General features: G+C 46.9%; 1 protein-coding gene across 3 annotated transcripts in view; it reads left to right on the forward strand.

Moving 5' to 3' along the window:
- The window catches only part of LOC146810405 (alpha-N-acetylgalactosaminide alpha-2,6-sialyltransferase 2-like), a 252,735-nt gene that overhangs the window by 152,493 nt on the left and 72,805 nt on the right, over positions 1 to 27,437 (forward strand). For all 3 annotated transcript variants that reach the window (XM_085617402.1, XM_085617403.1, XM_085617400.1), the window contains exon 5: positions 21,423 to 21,561. In XM_085617402.1, coding sequence (XP_085473528.1) covers positions 21,423 to 21,561 — 139 coding nt within the window. The remainder of the gene's footprint in view (positions 1 to 21,422; positions 21,562 to 27,437) is intronic.

Consider the following 27,437-nt stretch of genomic DNA (forward strand, 5'->3'; position numbering starts at 1 on the left):
ATGACTCCCAACTGGCACGCATCTTAGATGCGTACCAGGATAGCACCGGATGATTTGGCCAGGTAGTGGGGATCCCCAAGGACATGCAACACGAGCAGGTCGCCCACCATGCCCGCATTGTGGGAAAGTGGGATGCCCTTACTGCGGTGCATCGGGACATACTATAATGCCTCCGCCAGATCAACACCAACCTGTCCACACCCTCCTGTGTGCCCACAACATCTGTCGCAACACCATCTGCCAGCGCCACAGGGAGGGAGGAGGACTCTGGCGGAGAGTCCCCTGCACCGCAGAGGCCTGCACATGAGGGTTACCCCCCTCCCGGAAGAAGAGGGGTCGTCCGAAGAAGGACATGTGAGAGGCAGATGTCCCAGCACATCCCCCAGGGCCTACAAACCTGTTCTGGACAATGTTCTTTTTGCGCAATCCGTTCACCTTGTCCAATCGCACACAACTCGCCCACATTACATGGGGGGTTCATGTTGGGCCAATGTAGTAGACGACTGTGGACTTTACTCTGGACATTTTATCTACCAGCACTTCCAACTTCAATGTGAACTTTGGATTCCCAAACCACTGTACAGCACCCACCATCCTGTGCACTTCACTCACACATGTTTGTAAATAAACTCACCAGTACACCATACTTGCCTCTGTTGTGATTCCAACTTGTCATGTTCAGGGCGAAGTCAATCTGCTACACAACACAGTGCATGCCAAATACTGCAACAATGTGACCAACGTAAGGGGAGTCATGGGGATGTGACACATGTGAGGGAGACCCCACCACTATGGCAACACAAAACATACTCACCATGGCCATGTTACTCATCCCACACAATGATGTTGACCTGAAACACATTGGCATGCACAGACACAACACCAAGCACAGTCAGTGGCAACAAGTCCACAGGTGAGGTAAGCAGATGTCACTCAGATGTGGGAAGACAGACAACGCACATAACAAAGCGTAGCACAGGTTCATTACACATCAGCAACACGTTTATTCCACACAAGTTGCACGGTAATTCTACGTAACAGTGGACACACGCTCACAATGTGTTGGAGAATGGAAGTCCAGGGATGTGTGGTACATCAGTTGATGGGAATTGTCAACTTCCACACTGGTGTTGGCTTCTGGGTGTTGGGGGTCAGTGTTGACCACACTACAGGCAAAGGACCCTGGGAAGGACAGACAAGATACTGTCAAAAGCACAGACGAAAAGGAGGGAAATGCAATACACATGCACAAAACATGTTGCAAAACACCTACACAAACACTAGTTAGCAGCACTACCCTATTGTGGAGTACACACCACCTGAATGGACACATCACAGCACGCATCCAGTCAAGTGGCACACAGACACACTCAGACAGCAACAGAGCTGGCTCAACACATTCCAGGCTACCTCCATACATTGACATAACAACCCTGGAAACTCACATTCAGGTGAAGAAGTTGTTGATGAGCTGGAAGCGGACGTCACCATCATCTTTATCAGCACTGGCATCTTGGCCCAGGCCAGGATCCTCCATAGGTGCCGGACGTTGGTCGTCGTAATCGTCATCCTGGATGAGAGGCACCTCCTTCCGCACCGCCATGTTGTGTAGCATGCAGCAGACCAGTATTATTTTGCACACCTTTGCAGGCTCATATGGGAGGGCCCCTCCGGTCTTGTCCAGGCAGCGAGAGCGGCTTTTCAGGAGGCCGAATGTCCGCTCAATCACCCTCCTGCTCCGACCATGTGCCTCATTGTAGCGCAGCTCGGCTGGTGTCACAGGGTTCCTGAGGGGTGTCAGCTAGGTAGGGGTGGGCGGAATTTGCAAAATCCACTTTCGCAAATTATCGCGAAAATGTTAAAAATTATCGCAAACACGCGGAAATATCGCGAAGATGCGGAAGTTTTTTTCCCGCATGTTCGCGAGATTTTCTGCATGGTTGCGGCTCGCCAACTTACCCATGTGGTTGCTCGCGGGGGAGGCCATCTTGTTTTCAGTTGTCTCGCGGTGCATGATTGCGAGAAGGAAGACGTGATCGCGCGACGCATGACGTCACTGCGGGCGCGAACTGTCGCGAGACAGCGCAAATGGCTAAAAACAATACAACATCTCATGGAGAACGCGACCGGATCAAGAAAACTTGTCGGCGAACGCAGGGATTCAGGTAAGGCGATCGCGCGCGCGCGAGAATGTATTATTTTACAGCACGAGCAAGAACCAAATTATCGCTAAGCTGCGGAATGCGGAAATTGTGACATTTTCGCGCTTTCCGCGGAACGCGAAAATGTCAAATTATCGCAATTTCCGCGAACGGAACGAAATTTTAGCCCAGGCCTAGTGTCAGCAACCAAGGCATGTTGGGGTATCCAGAGTCACCTACACACACAAAAATGAACAAGTAGCTGAGTTTTGTAGGAGTGCGGAATACAACAATGACAAACACACACAATGAGAAACAGTCAGTACACACCGACAGGCCAGGCACGCTGAGCTATCATCTGTGACATCAGCGTTGCAATGTGACTACTCGTCATAATGTAGGCATCGTGTGCCGAACCAGGGAACCGTGCACACACATGTGTGATCAACATGTCAGCAAGACAGACCACCAGAGCATTGATCAAATGGTAGTGCTTCCTGTTCCGGTATGCCTGCTCATGTGCCTGTGGTGGTATCAGGGCAACATGTGTCCCGTCAATGGATCCAATGACGTTTGGCATCCTCCCCAGTGTATAAAAGGCATCCTTAATTTCAGGGAGTTCATCTTGGCTCAGGAACTTGATATACAGGTTGAGGAATTCCAACAACCCCTCCAAGACATCGCGTAGCACCCGACTAAACATTGTTTGCGACATACCACCAGCAGTAGCCACAGTGTACTGGAAGGTACAGGGCTGCCATCACCTTCACCTCTGGGGTCAGGGCTGTAGGGTATGTCCGGTCAGGTAGCAGATGTGGTGCCAACTGCTCCGCCAACTCCTCAATCAGTGGCCTGGTGAAGCTGTACAGTCTGATGCTGTCGCGTTCCTGCATGGTTGCAAGGTCTGGGAACGGCCGATGGACAGCTGGTGCCCTGCAGTACAGAGATGCACAAAGGAAGATTGTCAGTACATCCACCCATGTGGCCATGACCACGATCACTATCACATGCTAGTTCATGACATTACACAATGTACTGAGGTGTGTGCTGTTGGTCATGAACACATATGTCACCTACAAGACCACCACCTCACATCTCAATTCCACATGTCCACATGAGTGCCATGTAGTGCAATGGGCTAATCATCTGGCTGTGTCACCCAACCTATGTGCTGCTGCAACGTTCAAAATACCCACCCCAGTGACAAATGAGGACTCATGTCTCCCAGGCATCACAGATCTTTGCCATGCAGAAACCCAGGCTCCCTGTATTGCCACATCAACACAGCAATGCACATGGGGTAGCACGTACACACCTCAAGGCAAGCGGAAGTCCCACAGGTAGTGGCCACTGTTGTTCCTGCCGGCCCTACATGTACGTCTCTTAGACACACACCCCATCAAGGTTGATGCATATACCACATGGATGTGGAGACTGTCACCCATTGGTAACGTGATCAGACACATCTGAGACACAACATGCACACAGACTGTGGGTGCACATCATTATTGGGGCTACAGGTCTCACTGTGACGTACATGCCATCACCTCCAGAACTCTTGGTGTATGTGACATGTCTTAAACATATCCAACCTGACACTGTGGCCTTCACTCATGCCCATTACTGTCCAATTGCACATCACAGTGCTAATGTGCACAACACGCAAAGGACTCTGCCCCCATGTACACGTGCACAGCCTGGGAGTGGCTGCACAAAGTGCCAGACAAAACAACAGCTGTGGCCCCCTCAAACACCCAGGGAATGCAGCCTCACATGCCATGGGACACTGTGTGGCCAATGCTATAGTGTGGCAGGTGTGTGCAGGTGTCCATGTCCAGTATATGTGTGTTGCATCCGTCTAATAGTCACACTAATGAGGTCCGACGCGGGTGACAATGCGTACGCATTGCACGGGTCATGACCGAGCTGTGCGTATGCATTGTCATTGCATACAATGAGGTCCGACGCGGGTGACAATGGGTACGCATTGCACGGGTCATGACCGAGCCGTGCGTACGCCTTGTCATCATATTCAATGAGGTCCGACGCGGGTGACAATGCGCACGCATTGCACGGGTCATGACCGAACCGTGCGTACGCATTGTCATTGCATACAATGAGGTCCGACGCGGGTGACTATCATGCATACGCGTCGGACAGGCATGGTCCGAGACAGGCGTACACCTTGGCCATTGAATCGTATGGAGACAGGTGCATGTGTATATTCAAAATAGGCGTTGTACAGTCAGTTGAACGAGCCGGGCGCACCCATTGGCTCAGGACTGTCATGGAGACGGATGCGGATTCAAAACTTGTACGAGTTGTGAACTGAAAATTCAGTTGGATGCCTACAACAATGTTGCAATTTCAAGTGTTCCATGAAGGTGAAGATTTGAACGATGCGGAAGGCGTGTACGAGTCGTACTTTTGAATGGATTGGCCAGTTTCATAGGATGCAACCATGTTGGACCTATCACTTGGGACACATGGCACAGAGTCTGCCTCTGCAGCACAGATATAAGGCTGGCTGGCCCCCAGGGAGCTCACTTGCCTACACTACATGCTACTGGACCACATTCCTGCTACCACTGCTGCTGTCTATGGATCCTCTGGCTCCTGCTATGGCACGCACACTGGAGAGGGCCCCAGCCTTCACTGAGGAGGAGAACCAGGCCCTGCTGGACGGGCTCCTTCCAGTGTACAGAAAGCTCTATGGGACACCAGGGGAGCAGGTGAGTGTGCTGTCCACTGCCTTCCTAATTATGCATGTTGTCTGACTAGCAGTACTAGCAGTGTGTACACCAGTGGCAAGCATTCTCACTGACTACTTTCATCCACCAAAGTATGTAGGTCCATGTAATGAATAGTTTTCATGCTGCTAAAGTGCATTATTGCAAGCTTAAACTATCCAGGCATTGTTAACATGTCAGACATGCATGTGAGTTTTCATTCCCCATGGTTGCAGTACCTGTGTAATTTATTTCCCTTTGTGATGATGACATGTATATCCAATAGTGTGCTGCACAAATCTGGGGCATGTGTGTTAATGTACTTTTCACTTTGTCATCCTCACAGGTTAAAGCCCACCAGAAGCAGGAGATCTGGCTGACCATCACCCAGGCTGTTCGTTCTGTGGGGGTCTACAAGCGCCGAATCCGCAACTGCCAGAAGAGGTGGCAGGACCTTCGTGGTTGGACCCGGAGGATAGCTAGAGTCCAGCTGAAGCTGTCACCTCCACGCTGGAGGGGCGTACACCGGACCCTGACTCCCCACATGCTCCGGATACTGGCGGTGGTCTTCCCGGACCTGGATAGGCAGCTGAAGGCCAGACAGCAGCAGGAAGGGGGTAAGTCCATGCCTGATCTGTTTACTATGTCCGACATGCAAATAGCAGTCTTTTGTCCTGGTCACACTTCCACATTATGTAGGTCTTGTAGTCCCAAAATCAGGTCCCTTATTTGTGTGATGCACCCTCCTCATCTGTTCCACAGGTGTGGCCCCTACAGTCTGTTGCTTGTGTCACTAGGGCACTGTGTCCCTGCAGTCAGCTATGTTTCAGGTACCAGTCAGCATCAGTTCCCGTACTCTGTTGTGTGTTTCATGGGTGGGTCAATTGTTTACACAATGCCTGAGATCTGACATTTGAACTGTGTGTGCCCTTGAGATGTGTACCAATTGCTGGTCTGACTCGCAACATGTTTCTGGGGTATTCAAAACAAAACCATGCAGCAGGGGACTCCAATTTTTGGACATCAGGAGTATGTATATCAAGTATGACACAATTGTTTAGCCACCTGACTACTGTCCGGGGCAATACACTGTTTCACTTAGTCCTGCCCAGTCATGCCCCCTCCAGGGCATTCAGAAACACTCTGTAATCCCACTCCTGTGTATGAAATTGCAGGTTGTGCTTAGTGACATGTGCCCTCAGGTGTGTGCCTCTGTGTCATTAGGGTGTGGCTTGTTGCTACATACAACTGGGGTGTCCATGATTCAGAGGGTCAGCATGACATCTGCAATGTGACTGTGGGAGACAAGACCCGTGTGACATATAGGTGTTTGATCATCTGACAGCGCACAATGGTGTATGCACTGTGTCCCTCATGCAGCTGGGTTATATGCATGGCAGACTGTGATGTGTTAATGTACATGGATTTGTGTTTGCTGAGGCTCATATGAATGATTGGCATGATGTGGGGTCTTCTGGGTCCTGGATATGTTGTTTGCATGGGATGGGCAAGTGCGCCAGTCATCTGCAGAGTCAGATTTACCCCTGAGCTAGGATTGTGAGTCAGTGCATATTGTTATTGTCTGGATGCCCTGCCCCTGTGACAGGAGACAGTGTTGACTGACTTTCAGGGCATCCCAGTGCCATGGCATTGAACTTGCTTTGAGTGAGCCTGTGTTGTGTTCAAGTGTGCACCATGCACCCCATTGTGGCCTTGCCCATCAGGACATGAGTACATCATAGTGTGTGTTGCTGGCATGCATCCCAAGCATGTGAAATGAGTCTCTGCCCATCCCTTCATCTGGACACCTGTACTCAGTCAGTCGCAAGAGATGTGCTGTGTGTCTAGTGACATACTCCTACATGTTCACTTGCATGTACAACTAATGTGTGGGTGGTGCATGTTGGCACATTGGTGTGTTAGCATCCAACATGCAACAGACATATGTGTGAAAGTCAAGGAGGGATATGTGTGCCATGGTTGATGTTGAGAATGACATTTGTCTCATCTTAAACAGTGTTGGCACTTTGAGCTGTGTTCAGCTGATGATGCCAGGGCTTGCCCTGTGATGTGATGTACTCACTGTGGTGTGTGCAGTTGGTGCAGGTGACTGATGTTGTTCTGTTACTTCCTATTCCTATTCAGATACATCCACGGCCACAGGAGGGGACAGCTCCACGGACCAGGAGGAGCCACAGAGCCTTACAGGGACAGAAGGAGAGGAGTCAGGTGGACCCAGTGGCACGGAGGGCGAGTTGAGCCACACAGAGGAGTCTTCAGCACCACCCCCCCCCCCCCCAGCTGAAGGCCACAGCAGCTCTGAGGATGACTCCCCTGTGGAGGCGGGTGTCAGCAGCCACAAAACACCAGATAGTGAGGCTGTCTCCGCCACCGCCACCACCACCACCACCACCACCACCACCCTCCCATCGGCTCCCATCCCAGAGGTCCCTGTAGGCTCCCATGTTCGTGAGCATGTCTCCTTTGTGCCAGGCACCACACCCCCTGCCCCTGTGTCCCCTGCTGCCCTGAATGAGGAGTCTGTGGACTTACTTCGACAGATCCATGTAGTGCAGACGTCGATGCTGAAGGTCCTCCATGCACACAAAGGTCTGTTGACACAACTGGTGTCAGACATTGAATCCCTTTATACAAATATCCCTCATTCCGAGGGATTTCAAGTTATCAGAGATCTACTTGACTCCAGACCACGCCCCACCTTGATCCCCACAGACTTTGTCATGGACCTACTTCAAATTGCTCTGGAGAACAACTATTTCCTATACCGTGACTCTTTTTATTTACAAATCAAAGGTGTCTCGATGGGTGCTTGCTTTGCTCCAAATTTTGCAATTCTTTACGTCCATAACTTGGAGAAAACCCATATCCTCACTAACATTAACCCATTTCTTAACTGTATTTCCCTTTGGCGTCGCTATATCGACGACATTTTGGTCTTTTGGAAAGGTACCACAGATAATCTTGACCAGTTCATGATGTGGCTAAACCAGTCTCAACAACACTTTAATTTTACTTGCGAGGCAAAACAAAATGACCTTCCTTTTCTGGAAGTTACCATACACGCTGAGGATGGCAAAATTGGCACTCGCCTCTACCGCAAACCTACAGAACGTAACACTCTCCTTCAATACTCCATCTACCATCCCCGAGCACTCCGGGATGGTCTCCCATATGGGCAGTTCTTACGCATTCATAGGAACTGCAAGTGGCGAAAGGATTATTTCCTTGAATCAGATATCCTAATACAGAAACTCACAGATAGAGGATATCATAAACGCCTACTGACCAGAGCCCGCAAAAGAGCCTGGTATTGCCCACGTGAATTACTTCTTACCCCACACCCCAAAAAAACGATGTCCAGAATTCCTTTTGTTTCTAAGTTCAGCCCATGCAGCAATATGGTTTCTAAAATCATCAAACGCAATTGGCTTTTACTCAGACACCTAGACACCTTCAAGGAACCTCCCATATTCTCGTACCAGCGGGGCAAGAACCTGGCTACACATCTGGTGCACGCCATAACATGGCCCACCAACACCAGTGGTATAAATACCATCACTGCTTCTTGGGGCCTTCCCCCGACCATTGGACACTACAAATGTCAAAATTGCTCAGTTTGTGACCTCACACAAAACACAAAAGAGTTCAAAACTGGTAATAAAACTTATACGCTCAAAACCTTGACAAATTTTAGGTCTCAGAATGTGATCTATGCTATTAGATGCCCATGCAACCTCACATACTTTGGACAGACCACCCAAATGATTAAACAGAGGATCATTCAACATAAGAGTCGAATACATTGTAAAGCATTGACTGCTCCCCTTGTGACCCATTACCTTGAGAAAGACCATAATGCGACAGACATTGCCTGGCAAGTGGTAGACCAGCCTACACTACCCCACCGAGGCGGCAATATCAAAGCATTACTGAACAAAAGTGAATCTAAATGGATGACCATCTGTAACTCTGTTAACTCTGGGTTAAATACAATCGATGAATGGAATAGTACCATCTTGCTCTAATCTACCCTTAGATGTTATGCCAGTTAACACCGCTTTTTAGAGCGACTTTCAGACCTTCTGCTACTACTCCCATCATTGACTACCTTTTTACTGGCTCTTGATATATCTCTTCTCTCCCTTCAGTTTTTCTTACTCGCAGCCACTCTTTCCCCCATTTTCATGAATATGGCTTACTCTTTTGTTATTGTCAAGGATTGCAATTAACAATGTGTTCTATCTATTTGATTTTGAGTCAAGTTCATGCTCCGATACCACGCACACAGTTTTCAACTATGGCCCAAAGTTTATCTCCCACCTTCATGAGTATTGCTTACTGTTTGGTTAGTGTCAAGTTTCGCAATTAACAATGTTTTATTTCTATTTGTTTTTGTGCCAAGTTCATACTCCGGTACTACGAACATATTTTTCACCTGTGGACCATAGTTTATCTTAACTTTTTTGCAATTATTGTCCTTTTTTACTTTAACTGTTGCCTTGGTCTCTTTCCCTTCCCCGCCTACTCCTTTCCCTTCCTTATCCCCTTTCTGTTTCTGTTGTCTGAGCCCTTGGTGCGCACGCACACTCTACGTCATAGCAACGCCCTCGCTTTTCCCTTCACTTCCTGGTTTCCATTCCGACCTGCTCATTCAATGCACCGGATCCTAGCTGATTGAGACGCCCTCCGCCGACCCTCTATTCATTAGGTACTCTTCGCTTGGCTTACTTATTTTCCCCCCCCCTCCCCGATTCCGGCCCGCGATAGTTCCCCTTACCCTTTCCTCGCTTTCCCTTTCAGATTTCCTGAATTATCGCGTATTGCCTGCAACCGGATCACTAGTTTTAATTCAATTACCTCAAGGTAGACATCCACTATACCTTTCCTTTTTACTCCTCGTATTTATTAGCTTCTCTCATTCCTTTATACCACTCCTCCCTTCCTTTCCATAGATCCTGACCCTGCATTTCGAATTGCCGATGTACCGATTCTGTCACGGTTTTTTTCATGCTTGCCGGTTAACCCATTTCAGGTAATTATTGTCTCACCTGGCGGCTCCTTCCTTCTTTCCTTCCTCCATCCCTCCCCCTTGCGCTCCCTGTCCCACTCATACCAGCACTTTTCTTATGATATCACATGCTGGTAGTCCTTTGTCATCTGCAATATCTTCACTGGCTTTAGGCATTAATTAATTCCTTGCTGCTTCCCTTGTTGATTGATCGCCCCTTTTGATTGCCTTTTTAGCTTTACCCTGTCCCCAGACACATTACCTCTTCTTATTCCTTCCTATTATGTCCTTCCTTTCCTCACCCTTACCCCCCATTTTCTCTCCCCCTTGTGCAGCATCGCCTGAATATTCCAACCCGATCCTGATGATGATCCTAAATAAACTGGATCGAAACGCCGTCGACCTGTCAGCTCAATTGATGGCACAGCTTTGTCTTATGGTTCTATGAATAACCGAAAAATTATTCTTTATTGTTAAGAATTGAGACCAGAACCTTTGATTTCATTGTATATTTATTCACCTTCACTTCACTTTGCGGCGTCCCTTTCTGATCTCACTTTGTCACTTGCGTCGCTATTTCTTTGTGTCACGTACACATCCGAGCACCAAGTACAATTTCGGGTTGTTTTATGCTAATTGATTTTGCTTGCAGTGCTGCTACAACTGTAACATTATCCTGCTCATTTATGTTGTTTACTCCTTTTTGTATTAATTGTATCTAATACAAGATGCTCTTTGCAAATTTTTCAAAATTTACTGTTTGAGAGTCTTTCTTTTCTTGATTGCAATGCCTCATACATGCATCTTTAACTGTCTTTCTTAAATGATACCAGTTGAGATTTTTTGTTGTCTTTTGCGTCATTCTTGGAGGTCATTTCCTCGGGCAAGTCTGCCCTACAGAGGACCAACCAGTCCGTGGCCTCCTCCCTGACGGCAGCAGTGTCCCTCCTCCAACAGTCCCACACCCCTCCTACCCCTGCACCACCCACGATTCCTAGCAGCCTACCTGTCCCAAGCACAGAAACCCCCAAACCAAGGGCTAGACGTGCACACAAGCAAGCGCAGGGGACTGATTCCACACTCACAGGGACTGGTTTTCTGACACACACACAGTCACCCACAACCACTCCACAGTCCTCCGAGACCTCTCCCTCCCAGCACCCTTCCCTTGCCTCACCTGCAACACCCATCCCCCCAGAAGCTCTTCCTCTGTGACCTTGGCCTCTTCCCCACCGACCCAGCAGATCCTGATTACAAGGAGGAGAGGAAGTCCCCACACACAGAAGGGAGTGCCCCTCACATCCAGACACCCTCCCCCAGGTGCAGTCAGACCGAGACACCCACCCGCAAGTACCCTGGCGCAAGAAGAGCAAGACCCCCCCCGCCACCACACAGCTCCAAGGCAAAGTCTCCATCCTCTATCCCCCAGGCCAGCACTCCAGAGGTTCCCCCGCCACTCCCTGCCCCGGGTTCCCCCACGCACAGATACACCATCCCCAAAATGCTAAGGCCATCCCCCCAGCACTTGCTCTTCCACACCTGGTCAGACAGTTGGTGCCACTGATGTGGGGACCGTGTCCCCCATGCCCTGCCGACCTCACCTGTCCCCCATTCCGCTCCCATGGATGTAGGCACTGCTTTGGAGTCCACGACCACCCCGTCTGACTTGGGCACTGCAGTGGTGAGCCAATCCACTCCATCTGACCTGCCCACTGGAGTCGTGCCGGCACCCGCCCCATCTGACTTGTGCCCCACAGTTGTGATGGCACCCACCACTTCAGTCAGCTCCACTGCAGTTGCAAGTGTCTCACCTGCATCCCCCACCTCTTCACTGCCTCCTTCTGCTGCGCCCTGAATCTGTCCCTGCGGTGCCTGGCCTGCCCCCATGTATGCCCCTCCGAGGGGATGACCCCAGTCCTTAGCAGTGCAGGCAAGCAAGGTGTGGCAGTTGTCACTCTAGTTCACTCCTTGGCATTTTGACATGGACTGGCCATTGGCCTTTTGGTTGCACAGACGTTTAGCATTTCATATACTGAATTTGTCAGTCTAGTTCACTCCTTGCCATTTGGACATGGACTGGCCATTGGCCTTTTGTTGGAACAGACGTTTCGCTTTTCATATGCTGAATAAAGCTTTTTTCTTTGTCCCTGTGAACTTGATTTAGCTGTACATCATGTTGATGCTGTTTGACATGTCCTTGCACCTGTAATGCTTGGTTTCCAATGTTGCATACTGATGTGTTGATGTGAGGTACTCCCTGTGGTCCATGAGATATGTATCCTATTCTGGTGGGTATCCATGTCATCCTTTGCAGCTACCTGGGTGTGTCTGGAGCAACTATTTGTGTACATCTCTCTGTGAGCATTTCATTGGCATGGTCACATCTGTGGCTTGCACCCCTGCACATTTGATGTGCTTCCCATTGTCCAAATTGTCACTTCCACATACTTCGTGCTCATCACTACTGGCCCTACAGGTGTGTGCAACATTGTAATAGGAGCAACTGGGTCCTCTGTGCAACTTGCTAGACATATGTTTTGGGTATGTGCAGCTGACTTAGGGGAGACTCCCGTACCCAGGTTGTTGTGACCAGAGCCTTCATTGTGTGGTAACTGATTGCTGACTGACCAAGTGTTCTGCAGACATGGGTGGGACTTGCGGTGAATATGTTTGGCACAGCTGGGCTCCTACAGGAGTTGTGTCCCCTCAAGTTAGTGTGTTGTCCAGTGACATGGCCTGGGCTCATGGTGTGTGTTGTATGTGCATATGCGTGTGTGTCCACATCCCTGTTCATACACAGACAGGGATCCCTTGATATGTTCCTGTTGTTGATGCTTGCTGAGTGGTACTGGGTTCATCCCACTACTTTTCCAATGGGCTACCAGATGTGTGGGTGCATGACACACTACTGTTAATTGGTGTATCATCATTGGGATTTGTCCGTTCTGAGTGGTGATGATGTTGTCAGACACAGATGGGACACAGTCAGGGTTCCTCAAGGCACTTGTTTGTTCGCAATATCATGTAGTTGTCCCTAGGCGGTAGTTTTCAGTGATTGAGACATTTGTATGTGTGTGTGACTGCTCCCACTTGTCGGGTTCACGGCAGCGATCCTTGCAGGTGTCAGCATGGGTGCCTTGTGTTCCTCCTTGGCATCTGCATAGTCCTGGGACTGTGGCAGGGATTCTGAAGGTTACATGAGCTTTGAGGTCATGGCCATGTACCGCATACTGTGCAGTGTATCTGTCATTCCCCTGGGTTGTAAACAGTCCTTGTGTGATGTGTGTGTGCACCTTAGTTCCTGGCAACATTCCTGTGTTTGTCATGGGTGCATGTGCAATGTCACCTGTCCATGTGGACTTCACAGATACACATTGTTGCAGTTCAGGTGTGTGGTGTTGATGGTGGACTGATGTGAATGTTTGCATGGATAGTCCCCTGGCTCACGTTTGTCCATGGATGAGGGGCCATGCTGAGTGATTTGTGTTTGTGTATGTGTGATGTACGTTTGTGGCACAGGACACATGTCTGGGTTTCCCAGTTTGTACGACATCTGCCTTTGTCATCACAGTGGAGGTGTCATGCATTTGTGTCACCCCACTCTCTGGTCCCTGGGGGTAGTGGTGTTGTGTGTCAGTCTCTTGCTGTGTTAGTTGGTGTTGATTCCAGCTTGTGTCACATGTGTCTGTTGTGCCACCTCTCATCTCCCAATGCCTGATTGCCCACTGAGGGTGTCCCAATGATGGTTTACTTGTGTATGGCACTGTGTCCACATCTGTGTCACTGTGGTTCAGCCCCCCTCATGTCAGTGTTGTGTAGTTGCCTGGGGATACTGTGACACACACACACACATGTTGTGTCTGATGTGCTGTGTAAGTTTGCCTGTTTGTGCAACTGCACCAGTGCATTGGTATTGCTGTTGTGGGCCTTTGTCTGGATGCTGTTTCTGTGATGAGGCCTGCTGTCCCTGTGAGTCATTTCACATCATTGTGCACATTCATCCTGGTTGTTGGGTGCCATTGCTGGCATGGAATGGGAGTTTGTGAGCTGACACCTACAGTCTATACATGTTGTTTTGATTGGTGTGTCTATTTTCGAGATGTGTGCATGCTTGGTGATGGTCACTTCTGCTGTTGTGTCATTGTACGCTGTATGTATTGTCAGCCCCCATGTGTGGTGCTTGTCTGCACATGGCCGAGAGTGTTATGTTTTCACAGCACTGTTAGCCTCACCACATCTCTGTGTGTATGGGACACAACCACTAGTTTGCCCCAGAAGTATTTGATGTGTTGGGAGCAGGGATCATACATGCTGTTTGCTATTTGCAGCTTTGACCATGATGACACTTACATTTTGGTCACTGTGATGAGGGGGGTTTGGTCCCCATCACCACAATGCTCCACATCTGCTGCATTTTGTGAGCCCCACTTAACTTCTGCTCTACACAGTGAGGGGGTGTTCTTTTTACATTGCCACAGTGCTATGGTGATGCTTGCCTTGTGTATGTCACACTCATGTGTTGGTCACACATGTGCTGTTACTTACATTGTATGCTCATAGCCATAATCACTGTTGTGGGCATTTGTCACCGACCACACACTTGTTGTTATGATGTCATGAGGGATGTATTTTGCGGACATACCTGATGTTTGCGTATGCTGGATGTGTTGCGCATCACCCATCCTATGGCTGGGGGTGGCAGGGGTGATGGGCAACAGCTCCCCTGTGAGTGGGGGTGGCAGGGGTGATGGGCAACAGGTCCCCTATGGGTGTGGATGGCAGGGGTGATGGGCAACAGGTCCCCTATGGCTGGGGGTGGCAGGGGTGATGGGCAACAGGTCCCCTGGGAGTGGGGGTGTCAGGGGTGATGGGCAACATAAGTCCTGTGAGTGGGGGTGGCAGGGGTGATGGGCAACATAAGCACTATGGGTGTGGGTGGCAGGGGTGATGGGCAACATAAGCCCTGTGAGTGGGGGTGGCAGGGGTGATGGGCAACATAGTCCCTATGGGTGGGGGTGGCAGTAGTGATGGGCAACAGGTCCTCTGTGAGTGGGGGTGGCAGGGATGATGGGCAACAGGTCCCCTATGGGTGTGGGTGGCAGGGGTGATGGGCCACATAAGCCCTATGGCTGGGGGTGGCAGGGGTGATGGGCAACAGGTCCCCTGTGAGTGGGGGTGTCAGGGGTGATGGGCAACATAAGCCCTGTGAGTGGGGGTGGCAGGGGTGATGGGCGACATAAGCCCTATGGGTGGGGGTGGCAGTAGTGATGGGCAACAGGTCCCCTGTGAGTGGAGGTGGCATGGGTGATGGGCAACAGGTCCCCTGTGAGTGGGGGTGGCAGGGGTGATGGGCAACATAAGCCCTGTGAGTGGGGGTGGCAGTAGTGATGGGCAACAGGTCCCCTGTGAGTGGGGTGGCAGGGGTGATGGGCAACAGGTCCCCTTTGGGTGTGGGTGGCAGGGGTGATGGGCAACATAAGCCCTATGGCTGGGGGTGGCATGGGTGATGGGCAACGGGTCCCCTGTGAGTGGGGGTGGCAAGGGTGATGGGCAACATAAGCCCTGTGCGTGGGGGTGGCAGGGGTGGTGGGCAACATAAGCACTATGGGTGTGGGTGGCAGGGGTGATGGGCAACATAGTCCCTATGGGTGGGGTGAGAGTAGTGATGGGCAACAGGTCCCCTGTGAGTGGGGGTGGCAGGGGTGATGGGCAACATAAGCCCTGTGAGTGGGGGTGGCAGTTGTGATGGGCAACATAGTCCCTATGGGTGGGGGTGGGAGTAGTGATGGGCAACAGGTCCCCTGTGAGTGGGGGTGGCAGGGGTGATGGGCAACATGTCCCCTGTGAGTGGGGGTGGCAGGGGTGATGGGCAACAGGTCCCCTGTGAATGGGGGTGGCAGGGGTGATGGGCAACATAAGCCCTGTGAGTGGGGGTGGCAGGGGTGATGGGCAACATAGTCCCTATGGTTGGGGGTGGCAGTAGTGATGAAGAACAGGTCTCCTGTGAGTGGGGGTGGCAGGGGTGATGGGCAACATAGTCCCTATGGGTGGGGGTGGCAGTAGTGATGGGCAACAGGCCCCCTATGGGTGGGGGTGTTAGTGGTGCTGGCCATGCAACCCCTATGGTGGGCTGTTGTTAGTGGCCAGGATGTGGATCCCCTGTGTGTGTGTGCCATTTTGCGGGTACGTGTTGTTTGTTTATGTGGTAGGTGTCTGACTTACCGCCTGCGCCGTCGGCGTCGGTTTCTGAGCCGGTCATAGATGTAGAGTACTGGTATGACCTGCGCGATAGGATTCATGATGTGTTCGTGTTGTACACGCTGCTTGTTGCTCCGTCTCGTACCCGCTGCAAGCTGGTCCGTCTCGTAGCCGTGTATTGATTTGTGGCGCGAATCGTAGCTGATATGCTTGTTTTCCGGATGCTGTGACGTGCCGTACGTGACGACCAGTCTGACGTGTAGGAAGTACGCATCGTACTTGTCATGCCGGAAACTGCTATGGATACTGCTTCCGGGCGACACGGTTCCTCTTTAGGAGTTACGGCTCAGACGGAGAATGGGTCTTGATTCACAGCCTATGTGTCCGTCGTGTTTTTGGCAGTTATGCGCATCGTACTTACTCTACAGGACGGACCGGCTCCGGGTATGTGTCGGTCGCAGGGTAAGGCTACGGACAGCTGTCCGACCGGCCATCGGAATCGGCCCCTTTCTCTACTGTTGCTCTCACTGGAGTGGGAATAGTAATTTTCACACTATTGCTAGCCAAAACTTTCCCTGACTGGAGTGGGAATAGTAATTTCTACCCCTCCTCTATCCAATACTTTCCCTACTGTTGACTGTTTGGAGTGGGAATAGTATTTTTTTCCCTTCCGCTATCCAACACTTTCCTTACTGTTGCTCTCACGGGAGTGGGAGTAGTATTTTTTATCCACTCCGCTATCCAACACTTTCCTTACTGTTGCACTGTTTGGAGTGGGAATAGTAATTTTTACCCCTCCGCTATTGTACACACTGGAGTTGGAATAGTAAATTTAATTATTTTTCTATCCAACACTTTTTCTACTGTTGCACTGAGTGTATTGGGCAATTTAAGTTTAGATATGTTTTCATAGTTTAATGTTTTAATTTATTCTAGAATGTTTTTTTATATTTAAAATTATTTATATCTATATATATATTTTATTTCTATATAATTTCAAAGTTTTCAAATAAATTAAAGATAATAGTTTATTAATTATTTTTAAGTAAATATATATATATGTATAAATGATTATGTTTGTGTGTTTCTTTTTTTAATTAAGTTTATTTGTAATATTTTGTGAAAATGTAAATTAAATTAAATTTATTTTGTTGAAATTTATATTAATATTTTATATATATATATATATATATTTTTTTTTTACATCAATATTTTTCATTTGATATTATTGTAATTCCCTGTGTATTATAGTCGATATTTTTGTATTCTATATTTTTTTCCGATATTTATAACATTAATGTTTTTGTCATCGATATTCTATCAGTGAACCATATTCTACTTTTAAATACCATGCAGCTCACCCTATGAGCCCTTAAGGCCTACATAAGGGTGACTTATATGTATTGGAAAGGAAGGTTTAGGCCTGGCAAAAGGTTTAAAATTGCACTACAGGATGCTGTGGGAGGCGTGAGGCATGTTTTACAGTGCTACTTTAGTGGGTGGCACAATATGTGTTGCAGGCCACTCGTAGCATTTAATTTACACGCCCTGGGTATAGGTAGTACCATTTACTAGGGACTTATAAGTAAATGAAATGTGCCAATTGGGTGTATGCCAAATTGATCAAGTTTAAAGACAAGATTGCAAACAGTTTGCCACTGTTTAGCAGGTGTAAAGTGCACATAATGCCAACTAAAACTAGGTCAGCCAAAAATCAGGGAGTGATGACAAAATGTCTGGGGGAATACCACGCCAAAGATGTCAGTTCTAACAAAAAAAACACACAGAAATAACTACACAAGTTAAGGTTCAAAGTACAAATCATGAAGCATTATTTTAAAAGCTAGATGTCCTGAAAGAAAGCAGAGAGGCATTGGTTAGTCAATCAACTCAAAATATTCATTAAATGCATATGAATGTAAAATATTATTGGCAGCGGAAATTACATCCTAATACCAATCAATCAATCAATCAGGAGGTTGTAAAGCGTGCTACTCACCCGTGAGGGTCTCAAGGTGCTGGGGGGGTGGGGGAATGGGGGTGGTAAGCAGCTCAGTTCAGTTGAAGAGCCAGGTCTTGAGTGTCTTCCTGAAGATATTCAGGAAGGGGGCGCGTCTGATGTCGATCGGGAGCTCGTTCCAGGTCTGGGCCCCGATGTAGGAGAAGGCTCTTCCACCTGTTCTGGCTCTGTGGATGCGTGGGGTTTCAGTGGGGGCAAGGTCGGCGGTTCGGAGGTTTCTCTTGGGTACGTCGAAGGAGATTCTCTCGTTGAGGTATTGGGGTCCGGTGTTGTGGAGGTATTTGTAGGCGTGGGTGAGTATCTTGAAGGTTACTCTTTTCTCAACGGGGAGCCAGTGGATGTTCCGCAGGTGTTGGGTGATGTGTGTGTGTCGAGGGACGGCAAGGACAAGTCTGGCTGCGGCGTTCTGAATGGTCTGGAGTTTGCGGAGCAGAGACTTGTTGATCCCGGCATAGAGGGCATTTCCGTAGTCCAGCCTACTGGTTATGAGTGCGTGGGTGACCGTCTTCCTTTATTCGGGGGGGTCCATTTGAAGGTCTTTCGGAGGATGCGGAGGGTTTTGAAGCAGCTGGAGGCGACGGTGTTGACCTGTCGAGTCATGGAGAGGGAGTTGAGTACGATGAAGAGGTTTCGGGCGTGGTCCGTGGGAGTGGGAGGTCTGCCGAGGGCGTTGGGCCACCAGGTGTTGTCCCATGCAGAAAGGGAGGGTCCGAGGACGAGGACCTCTGTCTTCTCCGAGTTGAGCTTGGGGCTAAGCGGTAATCCTTGTTGTACTCTGCAGTTGATTTCTGTGGGTTCGGAGAGGAAGGGCGGGAGTCTGATTCTTTGGGATCTGCCGATGAGGAAGGAGCGGATCCAGTCAAGGGCGGTTTCCTGTATACCGGCGTCGTGGAGTCTGGCAGTGAGTGTGCGGTGAGAGACAGTGTCAAACGCTTTAGAGAGGTCGAGTAGGATCAGGGCCACTGCGTGGCCTTGGTCGAGGAGGGTGCAGATGTCGTCTGTTGTGGCGAGGAGAGCCAGAACCGCTTATGATCTGGAACAAGCCAAATGGAGAAGTTATTTATTATTGGATAGCTTTGTGAGGTCAAATAAATGTAATCTAATTATGATAGTGAGGTGGAACGCAAAGGCACCTGAGTGGAGGAAAAATGTGCAAGCCCTAGCTTTGCACCATTCCTCACTTGAAGGGTTCTGTTGTAACATTAACCTTGCTCACTTCATGGAAATCTCCGACAGTAGTGGAAAATCTCTTCAAAAGATCCAATTCAGCCCTTCCCTGTTCCGAGGAAGGGCTGATGTGTCCTGTTCAGGCCAGCACCGTCTCTATGATTATTTATTCAACTTGTACCACAGGTGACCAGGAACACGTGATATGAGGGGTGCAGGGAACCAAAAGGACAGCAAAGAGGATCGGACGTGATATGTTTTATTTATGAAAACAATCCTGGCCTGGAGACAGAGGCTGGAAAACTTACAATACAACCAGGGGAAGTAATGTAGGAACAAGAACAAAAAGATAACACAAAGATAAAGTACCTGATTGCAAGAACGAAAAAAGACAGAATGATCAAGTTATTCCAGGGTCTTGATAATCTAAGTTTTCACATTTCTCTGAAAAGCTGAAGTTGGCGGGGAAAGGTGCGTAGTGTCTCAGTAAATCAGTCGGATTTCCAGAGTCTTGGAACTTGGTGAGTGATTGCCTAGTCCTAGTGCTTTAGATTTTTTTACTTTACAGATTTCTTTAAACCAACATTTTCTTCTTTTGTGGTTGATCAATGTTAACTGTTCTCAAAGATTCATCTGATCCAAAACGAAATTCTTTCGTTTAGTGGGAGCCAGTGAATATTAATAAGGGGTAGAAATAAGTGCTTTTCGGTGTAGTTTAAGGACCACAATAAATACTCTTTGGTAAATCAGGCAGAATGATGCTGGACTAGAAGTGAAGCCCAAGATAAACCCAGTAGTCACAGTCTAACCTCAAAAGAATTTAGGGCCAGATGTACAACGGTTTTTGCATGCGCAAACGGGTTTGCAAACCCATTTGCGCATGAAAAAAAACCAATAGGGGTATGTACCAAACCAAAATAGCGAGTCGCAATTCATTTACGACTCGCTATTTTGGATTTGCGAGTTGCTATTAGGAAGGGACATTCCCTTCCTAATAACGAGCTCAACCCCATGTACAAATGTTTTGCGACCACAATTGCGGTTGCAAAACACTCACAAATTACCACCCTCTTCCAGAGGGTGGTAATGGGGTCGCAAAAGGACCCCTTACCCTTTGCAAATGCACGGGAAAATATTTTTTAAGGGCAGGCAGTGGTCCCAGGATCCACTGCCTACCCTTAAAAAATGAAACGCAAACGTTTGATTTTTTAAAAATTTTAAATGCATTCCGTTTCCTTCAATGAAAACGGGCTGCATTACAAAAAAGAAACTGCTTCATTTAAAAGCAATCCCAGACATGGTGGTCTGCTGAGCCCAGAAGGCCACCATACCTGGGAGGGCCTGCCATTCCCAATTGGGTCGCAAATTTAGAGAGGCTCATAATATTCATGAGCCTCTCAATTTGCAAACCCATTGGGAATCGCTAACAGTGTTTCACACTGTTGTACATCCAAAATAGCGCCTCGCAAATTGCGAGTCGCAAAATACTCGCAATTTGCGAGGCGCTATTTTGGGCGTCGTACATCTGGCCCTTAGTACCCTGATTAGAGAGGTCCCCTTCAGAGTGTTTAGGCAGGGTTAAATGTTTTTGAAAAAAACATCCTCAGGTTTTTAGCATGATTTCAGTTGTGCTGTAAATTTCATGGACTCTTGTGGAAGGTCTTCTTTGAAAATATCTTCCTTTTTCTATTAGCGAGCAAGAATTTCTTGGACAAATGCATACATAAACACATAAACAAATAAACAGTATATACTGCCCTTTACTTAGAGAAAGATGGACTTAAGTACAGAAGTGCAAGATCGAGGCAAGGAAGGGGGTGAGGCTTGAGCATGGCAAGAGCCACTAATTAAATGCTTATTTTGATTCTAAATGTGATATGAACTTTACTACATTAAAATTAGATGACAGGCCATTATACTTGTCATGTCAATGGCCTGGGATATACAAGGTTGTGTAAATTAATAACATGAATATTGTACAATTTTTCCGTTTATCTATACTGTGGTTTTTTTGTTTTTCTCGTTCCCGCTTTAAAGTTTGTTTTTCATTTCATATCTTTATTTACTTAACTTTTTCACACTAGTATATACCTTAAACAGACTTCTGAGCTATGAGTTCTGCCTTTTTTCGTTTGAAGAGTTAATGGGGCCATTCTGGATGACTACGTTGAAGATGTTGGCAACCGCACCTCGTTCTACTTCTTCTCAGTGAACACCATGATAAATTCCTTATACAACTATAATATCCATGGTTTTCGCCGTATCCCACAATCTAAGGTAATAAAATAAATTAATAATTAATTTAATTTGACCTGTGGCACTGTATTTCTTTAAATCTCTCCCTGACATCTTTAAATCTCTCCCTGACCTCTTTAAATCTCTCCCTGACCCTTTTATCTGTTTCTCGGTTGCTATCTTCTTGTGGGCCGGTATGAGAAAGAGAAAGGTACAAGGCTGTTTGATGGTATAATTGGTGTAAGCAAGAATTATAAGTACTTATATTATTCAGTGATCCCGGTTCATGAGGTACTCAAAGCCCATCTTGATTTTAAATGATTTTAAATGATCTTAATGATCTTTTGTACTTGTTTATTTCATGGGGTCTTTGATTGAAATTGTGCTTTTATGATTTTGTTAAATTGAATGACCTGTGAGCAAGTGGTGCTTCGACACTGTGGAAGTAATGTGTTCTCAGCTCTTGTCTCACTGCTGAGTTTTGAACAACTGAAGTGCTGGTAGGTCAATAACTCTACCGTTAGTGACAGGACAAGGGCTTGGCAGCAGTTTTGAGGTCGCTGTGTTGATTTTGAAGAAATACAAAAGCTGCTGGTGTGTAAGTCTATGACTTTTTTAAGGTGGGCCGCAGATGTCAGCTGAAGACCAAAGATGACTGCCAGGGACAGTGCTGAAGTGGATGATTTCAAAATTGTTAGCAGAGATGAGCCTCTGGCTGTGTGGGAACGTGATGGAACAACACCCCTGTTTTTTTTTTTTTGCATTAAAGTTGCGCAAGGAGATCAGAATGTCTCTGTGTGTGCTGCTGGTGAACACTAAAACAGAAGACGTACTGAAATATAATGGTTATTCCGTGTTTGTCATCAGCTAATTTCTATTTTTCGTTGTATTCAATGCTTTTCATTTCATTCCAGTATTATATCCAGACTTATAGACTGCACCATTCATACACAAACTAGATCATAAAGGGTCATGTAATTCATTTAGGTAAGAAATATGCTCAGGTATAAAGAGCCAATACATTTACAATCACAATTCCGTTTCAGAGTTACAGTAATAAATAACATTGGAATAAGAGTTTAAAATATTACCTCAGGTAAAATTCTTATCAATATTATGAAGAACACCATCTGAAAACATTTTTAAGATTATGGGTATGAGTCGTCTTTCAGGGAAGTTGAATGTCACACCTTCCACAGCTTTTGAGATTTTTTAGTTTTCTAGATATTTTTTTTACCCTGCGAAACTGCAGTCAAAATAATAGCCCTTAAAATCAATAAAATATATTTTTCAAATCAAAATGTTTCCCCGCAAAATATATTCACAAAAAAATTAATGGCCACTCACTCGACCTTACCCCAAATTTACATCACGCACATCCGTCCCCACAGTTATGGTAGTTAAGGGGTACTCCAAAATATTAGACACCCGAAAATTTACCTGAATTAGAGTTCCCACATTTTCTGGATTGGAGATGGTTTTAAACCTCATTTCGGGCCTCATGTAGGTCGCCAAATACCGGTCGGTAACGGCCGATTTTCGGTAATTATACCGTTACCGACCGGTATTTTGGCTTTTGGTATGTAGGGGGCTCATTTCTGTATTCGGTAATTTACCGAATCGGTAAAATTACCGAATCGGTAATTTTACCGATTCGGTAAATTCCGAATACAGAAATGAGATGTAGGGGGAGTGTGTGGGTGTTTTTAGGAGTCGGTATTTACCACCAACTAATAGTTGGTGGTAAATAATTAATGGATGTGTGTAAGCATTTTTAAGCGCTTAGCAGTGTGCAATGTGGCAGACATACATGCCCTTAGGGCATGTATGTGTGCCACATGTGCACACATGGCCGAATCAGGGGTGCAACAGGGTGTCAATGTGACACCCTGCCACCCTTGCATGTGTTCCCCCCATTACCGAATCGGTAAATACCGATTCGGTAATTACCGAATTTTAACGAATCGGTAAAAATTACCGACACTTTACCTACATACGAGTTACCACTTCTTAAATACCGATTCGGTAACGTTCGGTATTTAAGAAGTGGTAACTGGTATGCTACCTACATGAGGCCCTTCATGAGGTAATGTGTCCTTGCTTTAAGGCACCTGCAAAAGCATCAAACATCTGAAAATACAATTTCATTAAAGGAATGGGCTCACTCAATATTTGAGTTCTAGATCAATAGAAAAAATTAAAACGTTCTATTACAGAATTAAAAAATAAAGCAGAGCCAATCCAATAAAGGATCTTAGTGTAAGGCTATACGGAGAATGCAAAAATTAGAAATTATTTCAAGTCCCACGTGGGTAGCAAAATCAAGAGAGTAACAGACAGCATCCCTAGGAGAACAGGAACGTGTTCTCTGGCACCCCCCTAAATAGAGGCGAGGATTTTTATACATAATTTTCCCACATGAATTTACAGAATCTGCAGACTCATGGTGTTGTGAGCAAATGTAACATTTTGTCAGCAAATTAGAGCACATGAAAAATAAATGTCATATTTTCTTAACATCTAAGCACTATCTGATTACATGAAGTGGCGTAACAATAACCCCAGCAGTCCCTGCAGTGCGCAGGGGCTTGAGCTCCTGGGGCCCCCCCTCTGGCACTGTGCGGGAGTGGGGGGCCCTTCCCTGAGAGCTCCTGACTGGGTCTGGAGCAGTGGGCCCTAATGTTTCGTTATGCCACTTACTACATGAATAATCAATCAGCAACCTTTAAGCTAATGTCATCCGGAGATGATAGAACAAAACTTGTTATAGGAACAATAAGGCTTTATGTACTCTGAACCAATAGAAGGACCTTGTTTAAATGTTTTGAGTGATGACCAATGTTCCCTCTAATTTGTTTCCTCTGTTTGCGGCAGTGTAAGGTCTCTTTGCACTGCAATCAAGGCTATGTGCGCCAAGAAACTGACCTTGCATGCAAGCGCAGCTACATAAATCAGTGTCCAATACCAGTCTAAACATTTGTTTATGACTAGAGTGAAAAAAAGTGCATTTCTACCCATCCAGCTCTATGTATCAGGGTCTTGAGACAGGTTTTCAGTGTAGATACACACGTAAAGACATGAATTGTTCACACAGGCATTTACACTCCATATGCATATGTTGAACATCATCTCTTTCCTCTTCAGCACAATCCTTTTTCTTCCTGCATATACTTCCTTTCATCTTCTTTACTTCAACATCACTCGCCTGCCATAAGCACTGCATTTTTTAAATCTTTGGCACTGTTGTGTAACTCCTCCAAACACTTTCCCACAGTTACAATTTGCACATGTGACCATCACTCTCTGTGGTCTGGTGAGAGGTCAAAGAATGGGAGGTGCATGTAGTCTGACCACCTGTAGGACCCACTGACAGGCCCTGTGCGAAACTGACACTGCATTCTGCCTCAAATGTAGAGCTATCAATCAAATCCCATCATAATCACACAACCACAATTTCTACTCATTAGCACACCTGGATGCAGCACAGTTTGTGGTATGCACTATACAAGTGTCATATGTTGTATAAAAAACTACTACACAACATTTGGAAGAACAAATCCTCTTATGAAATTCAGGATGAAATAATATGTGAAGCATTCATGTACCTCAGTGTGTTTTGTTTTAAGTGGACTGGTAATGGAGTGACAGGAGCCATGGGCAGTGTATGAATCACAGATTTTTCTATGGTGAGCCACAACACAAATAACAAATAATGCACAGTACAATGTGCTAAAGAAAAAAGTGTTTACAGCTACTAAACCAAATGGTTTAGGTGCTCCTCTAAACCAAAAGTTTGTTGATCCTCAGTTTGAGTTAACACACATACACCATTAGTAAATATGTGTGGTAGCACTGATGGCTAACACATCCACTGCAGACATCTGCAGCATGCGGATCACAGGCTTAAAGACTGCTACTGTTTTTATGTCTTTTAAAATGCAACATATCCTTGACGCTTCTTTTTGTAAAGGCATCCTCTTCCCATGCTGGAGCACCCTAAACAACACTTAGGGCCAGATTACGATGCTGTTAGGAAACTGTCCCGGACAAATCGGTTCTGAACTCGTTTCCTACCGAATCGTTTCCTGCTAGTCCAGAGGATCGATTACAATGCTTCCCAACATCGTTCAGTCGGACTCGCTTTGATTCCAATGGGAGTCTGTGTTCTGACCGAGAACACAGGCTACCATTGGAAAAAGGGGTGTTTGGGGAAAACCTTGCACCCTATGGCGGGCCTCCCATGGTGCCTGCCACATTGTGCACGGTTGGGAAGAGGGTTCCTTGGGTACCCCCACGGACCACATTTGGTTGCCTCTGGGTGAAGGGAGGCCTGCAACAGACCACAAAGATGGATTCCATAAGCCATTTCGTCTCAGGCAAACCGAGTCGGAGCAGCTGTCTGAATCAGTCATCGTCATCGCTCATCTGGAAACAGTGCCCATTGAGCTGAACGATTCGGCTCCAAAAGACTCAGACCGACCCAATGCCTTTCATAATGGATTCGGACTGCTCGTACAGTTTCCAGACATCGTTATCGGTCGTTGGGATAACTGTATGATTCGGTAGGAAACAAGGGTTCCGAATCGGATTTTACAATACCGAATCCCATCCGGAGCCCTTCCTAACAACATTGTAATCACCCCCCTAGAGTAGAGTACACTGGATACAGAGTTTGGACATTTAAAAAAAAGTTGATTTGTGTGTGTGTCTGTCTTGTTTTTCCAAAACGCTTGCAGTTATAATCGTATGTACTGTTCAACACACTAAAATCGAATGTTACTGTTTCATTTAGGAAGCAAACTGTGTTGTTAAATGAAACACATGGAAAACTTATTTTAGTGAGAATTAAATTCTGCAAGAAGAGGTAGACAAAGGGTTAGCTTTTGCTCAGGTATTGAAGCTACAGTGACTCAGAATAATAATTATTTGATCTGTGCATGGTCCTGAGCAAATCGACTCTCATTCCGAAAAGAACAACTCTCCATCAGTGCTAGCAGTAACACCTAGTTCCGGTTTGTGCATATTTTTGGAAAAACCAGGATGCAGAGTGCTTAGTGGTAATAGCCAGTAGCATACCAAGGATGCAATGAGCCCAGGTGCAAGCAAAGAAAAAAAAAACAATTTGAATGTTGTTGGACTGCTAGTATACAGTAATTTACAGGGTTCAATGGGCCCCTCAAGGCACTGGGCCCCATACCACTGCATCTCCTAAACCAATGGTAGAGTGCACAGAGGCATGAAGAGTGAGCAAGCTGATCTCCATATTTGTAGTATCGCCTGCAGGAGTGTGTAATGACTGTACCAAGAAGAGCAAATTCCCACTTTTTTTGTATTTTTTTTGTAAATTTTGTTTATTGGCATTTTTCCACATACAATATCAAATTACATAATTTGCTTGGCGCCAGTGGATGGCATGCATTGTAGTTATAGCTTTACAACAAACTTAACAAATAAAACATAGGACAGCATCGCAGATATGATTACTTAGAAGCATCTACACATAATTACCTTAACAGTGTATCCTTGCCTTATAATAGTGCTGTTATGTTCTACCCCTTTAACTTTCCCATCTCGGATCTATTTGTACCACTCATTGCTCTGAACACATATGGACAGCAGTGTGAGGCTGGGTGTATACTACGATTGTACCGGGGCTGGGTGCATTTTTATCCTCAGATTGGTTTGTGCGTATCTATTCTAGTATTGGACCCTGGATGTCTTTTGGCCTGGAGGTCGTGGGCATTAGTTCCCAAAATGTTGAGAGCTGGGTCTGACAGTAAATGACATCCTGTAACCAGATCTTAACCAATAGGGCGTTGGGTTCCCCCCAATGCATTGACACCCTCCGCTTTGCCAGTAGCAATAGCATGGCATGTCGTTTCCTTGTGCCCGCTGGGGTCTCCTTCACATAGCCCAAT

The sequence above is a fragment of the Triturus cristatus genome, chromosome 7 (genome assembly GCF_964204655.1).
Source record: "Triturus cristatus chromosome 7, aTriCri1.1, whole genome shotgun sequence".
Classification (NCBI taxonomy): domain Eukaryota; kingdom Metazoa; phylum Chordata; class Amphibia; order Caudata; family Salamandridae; genus Triturus; species Triturus cristatus.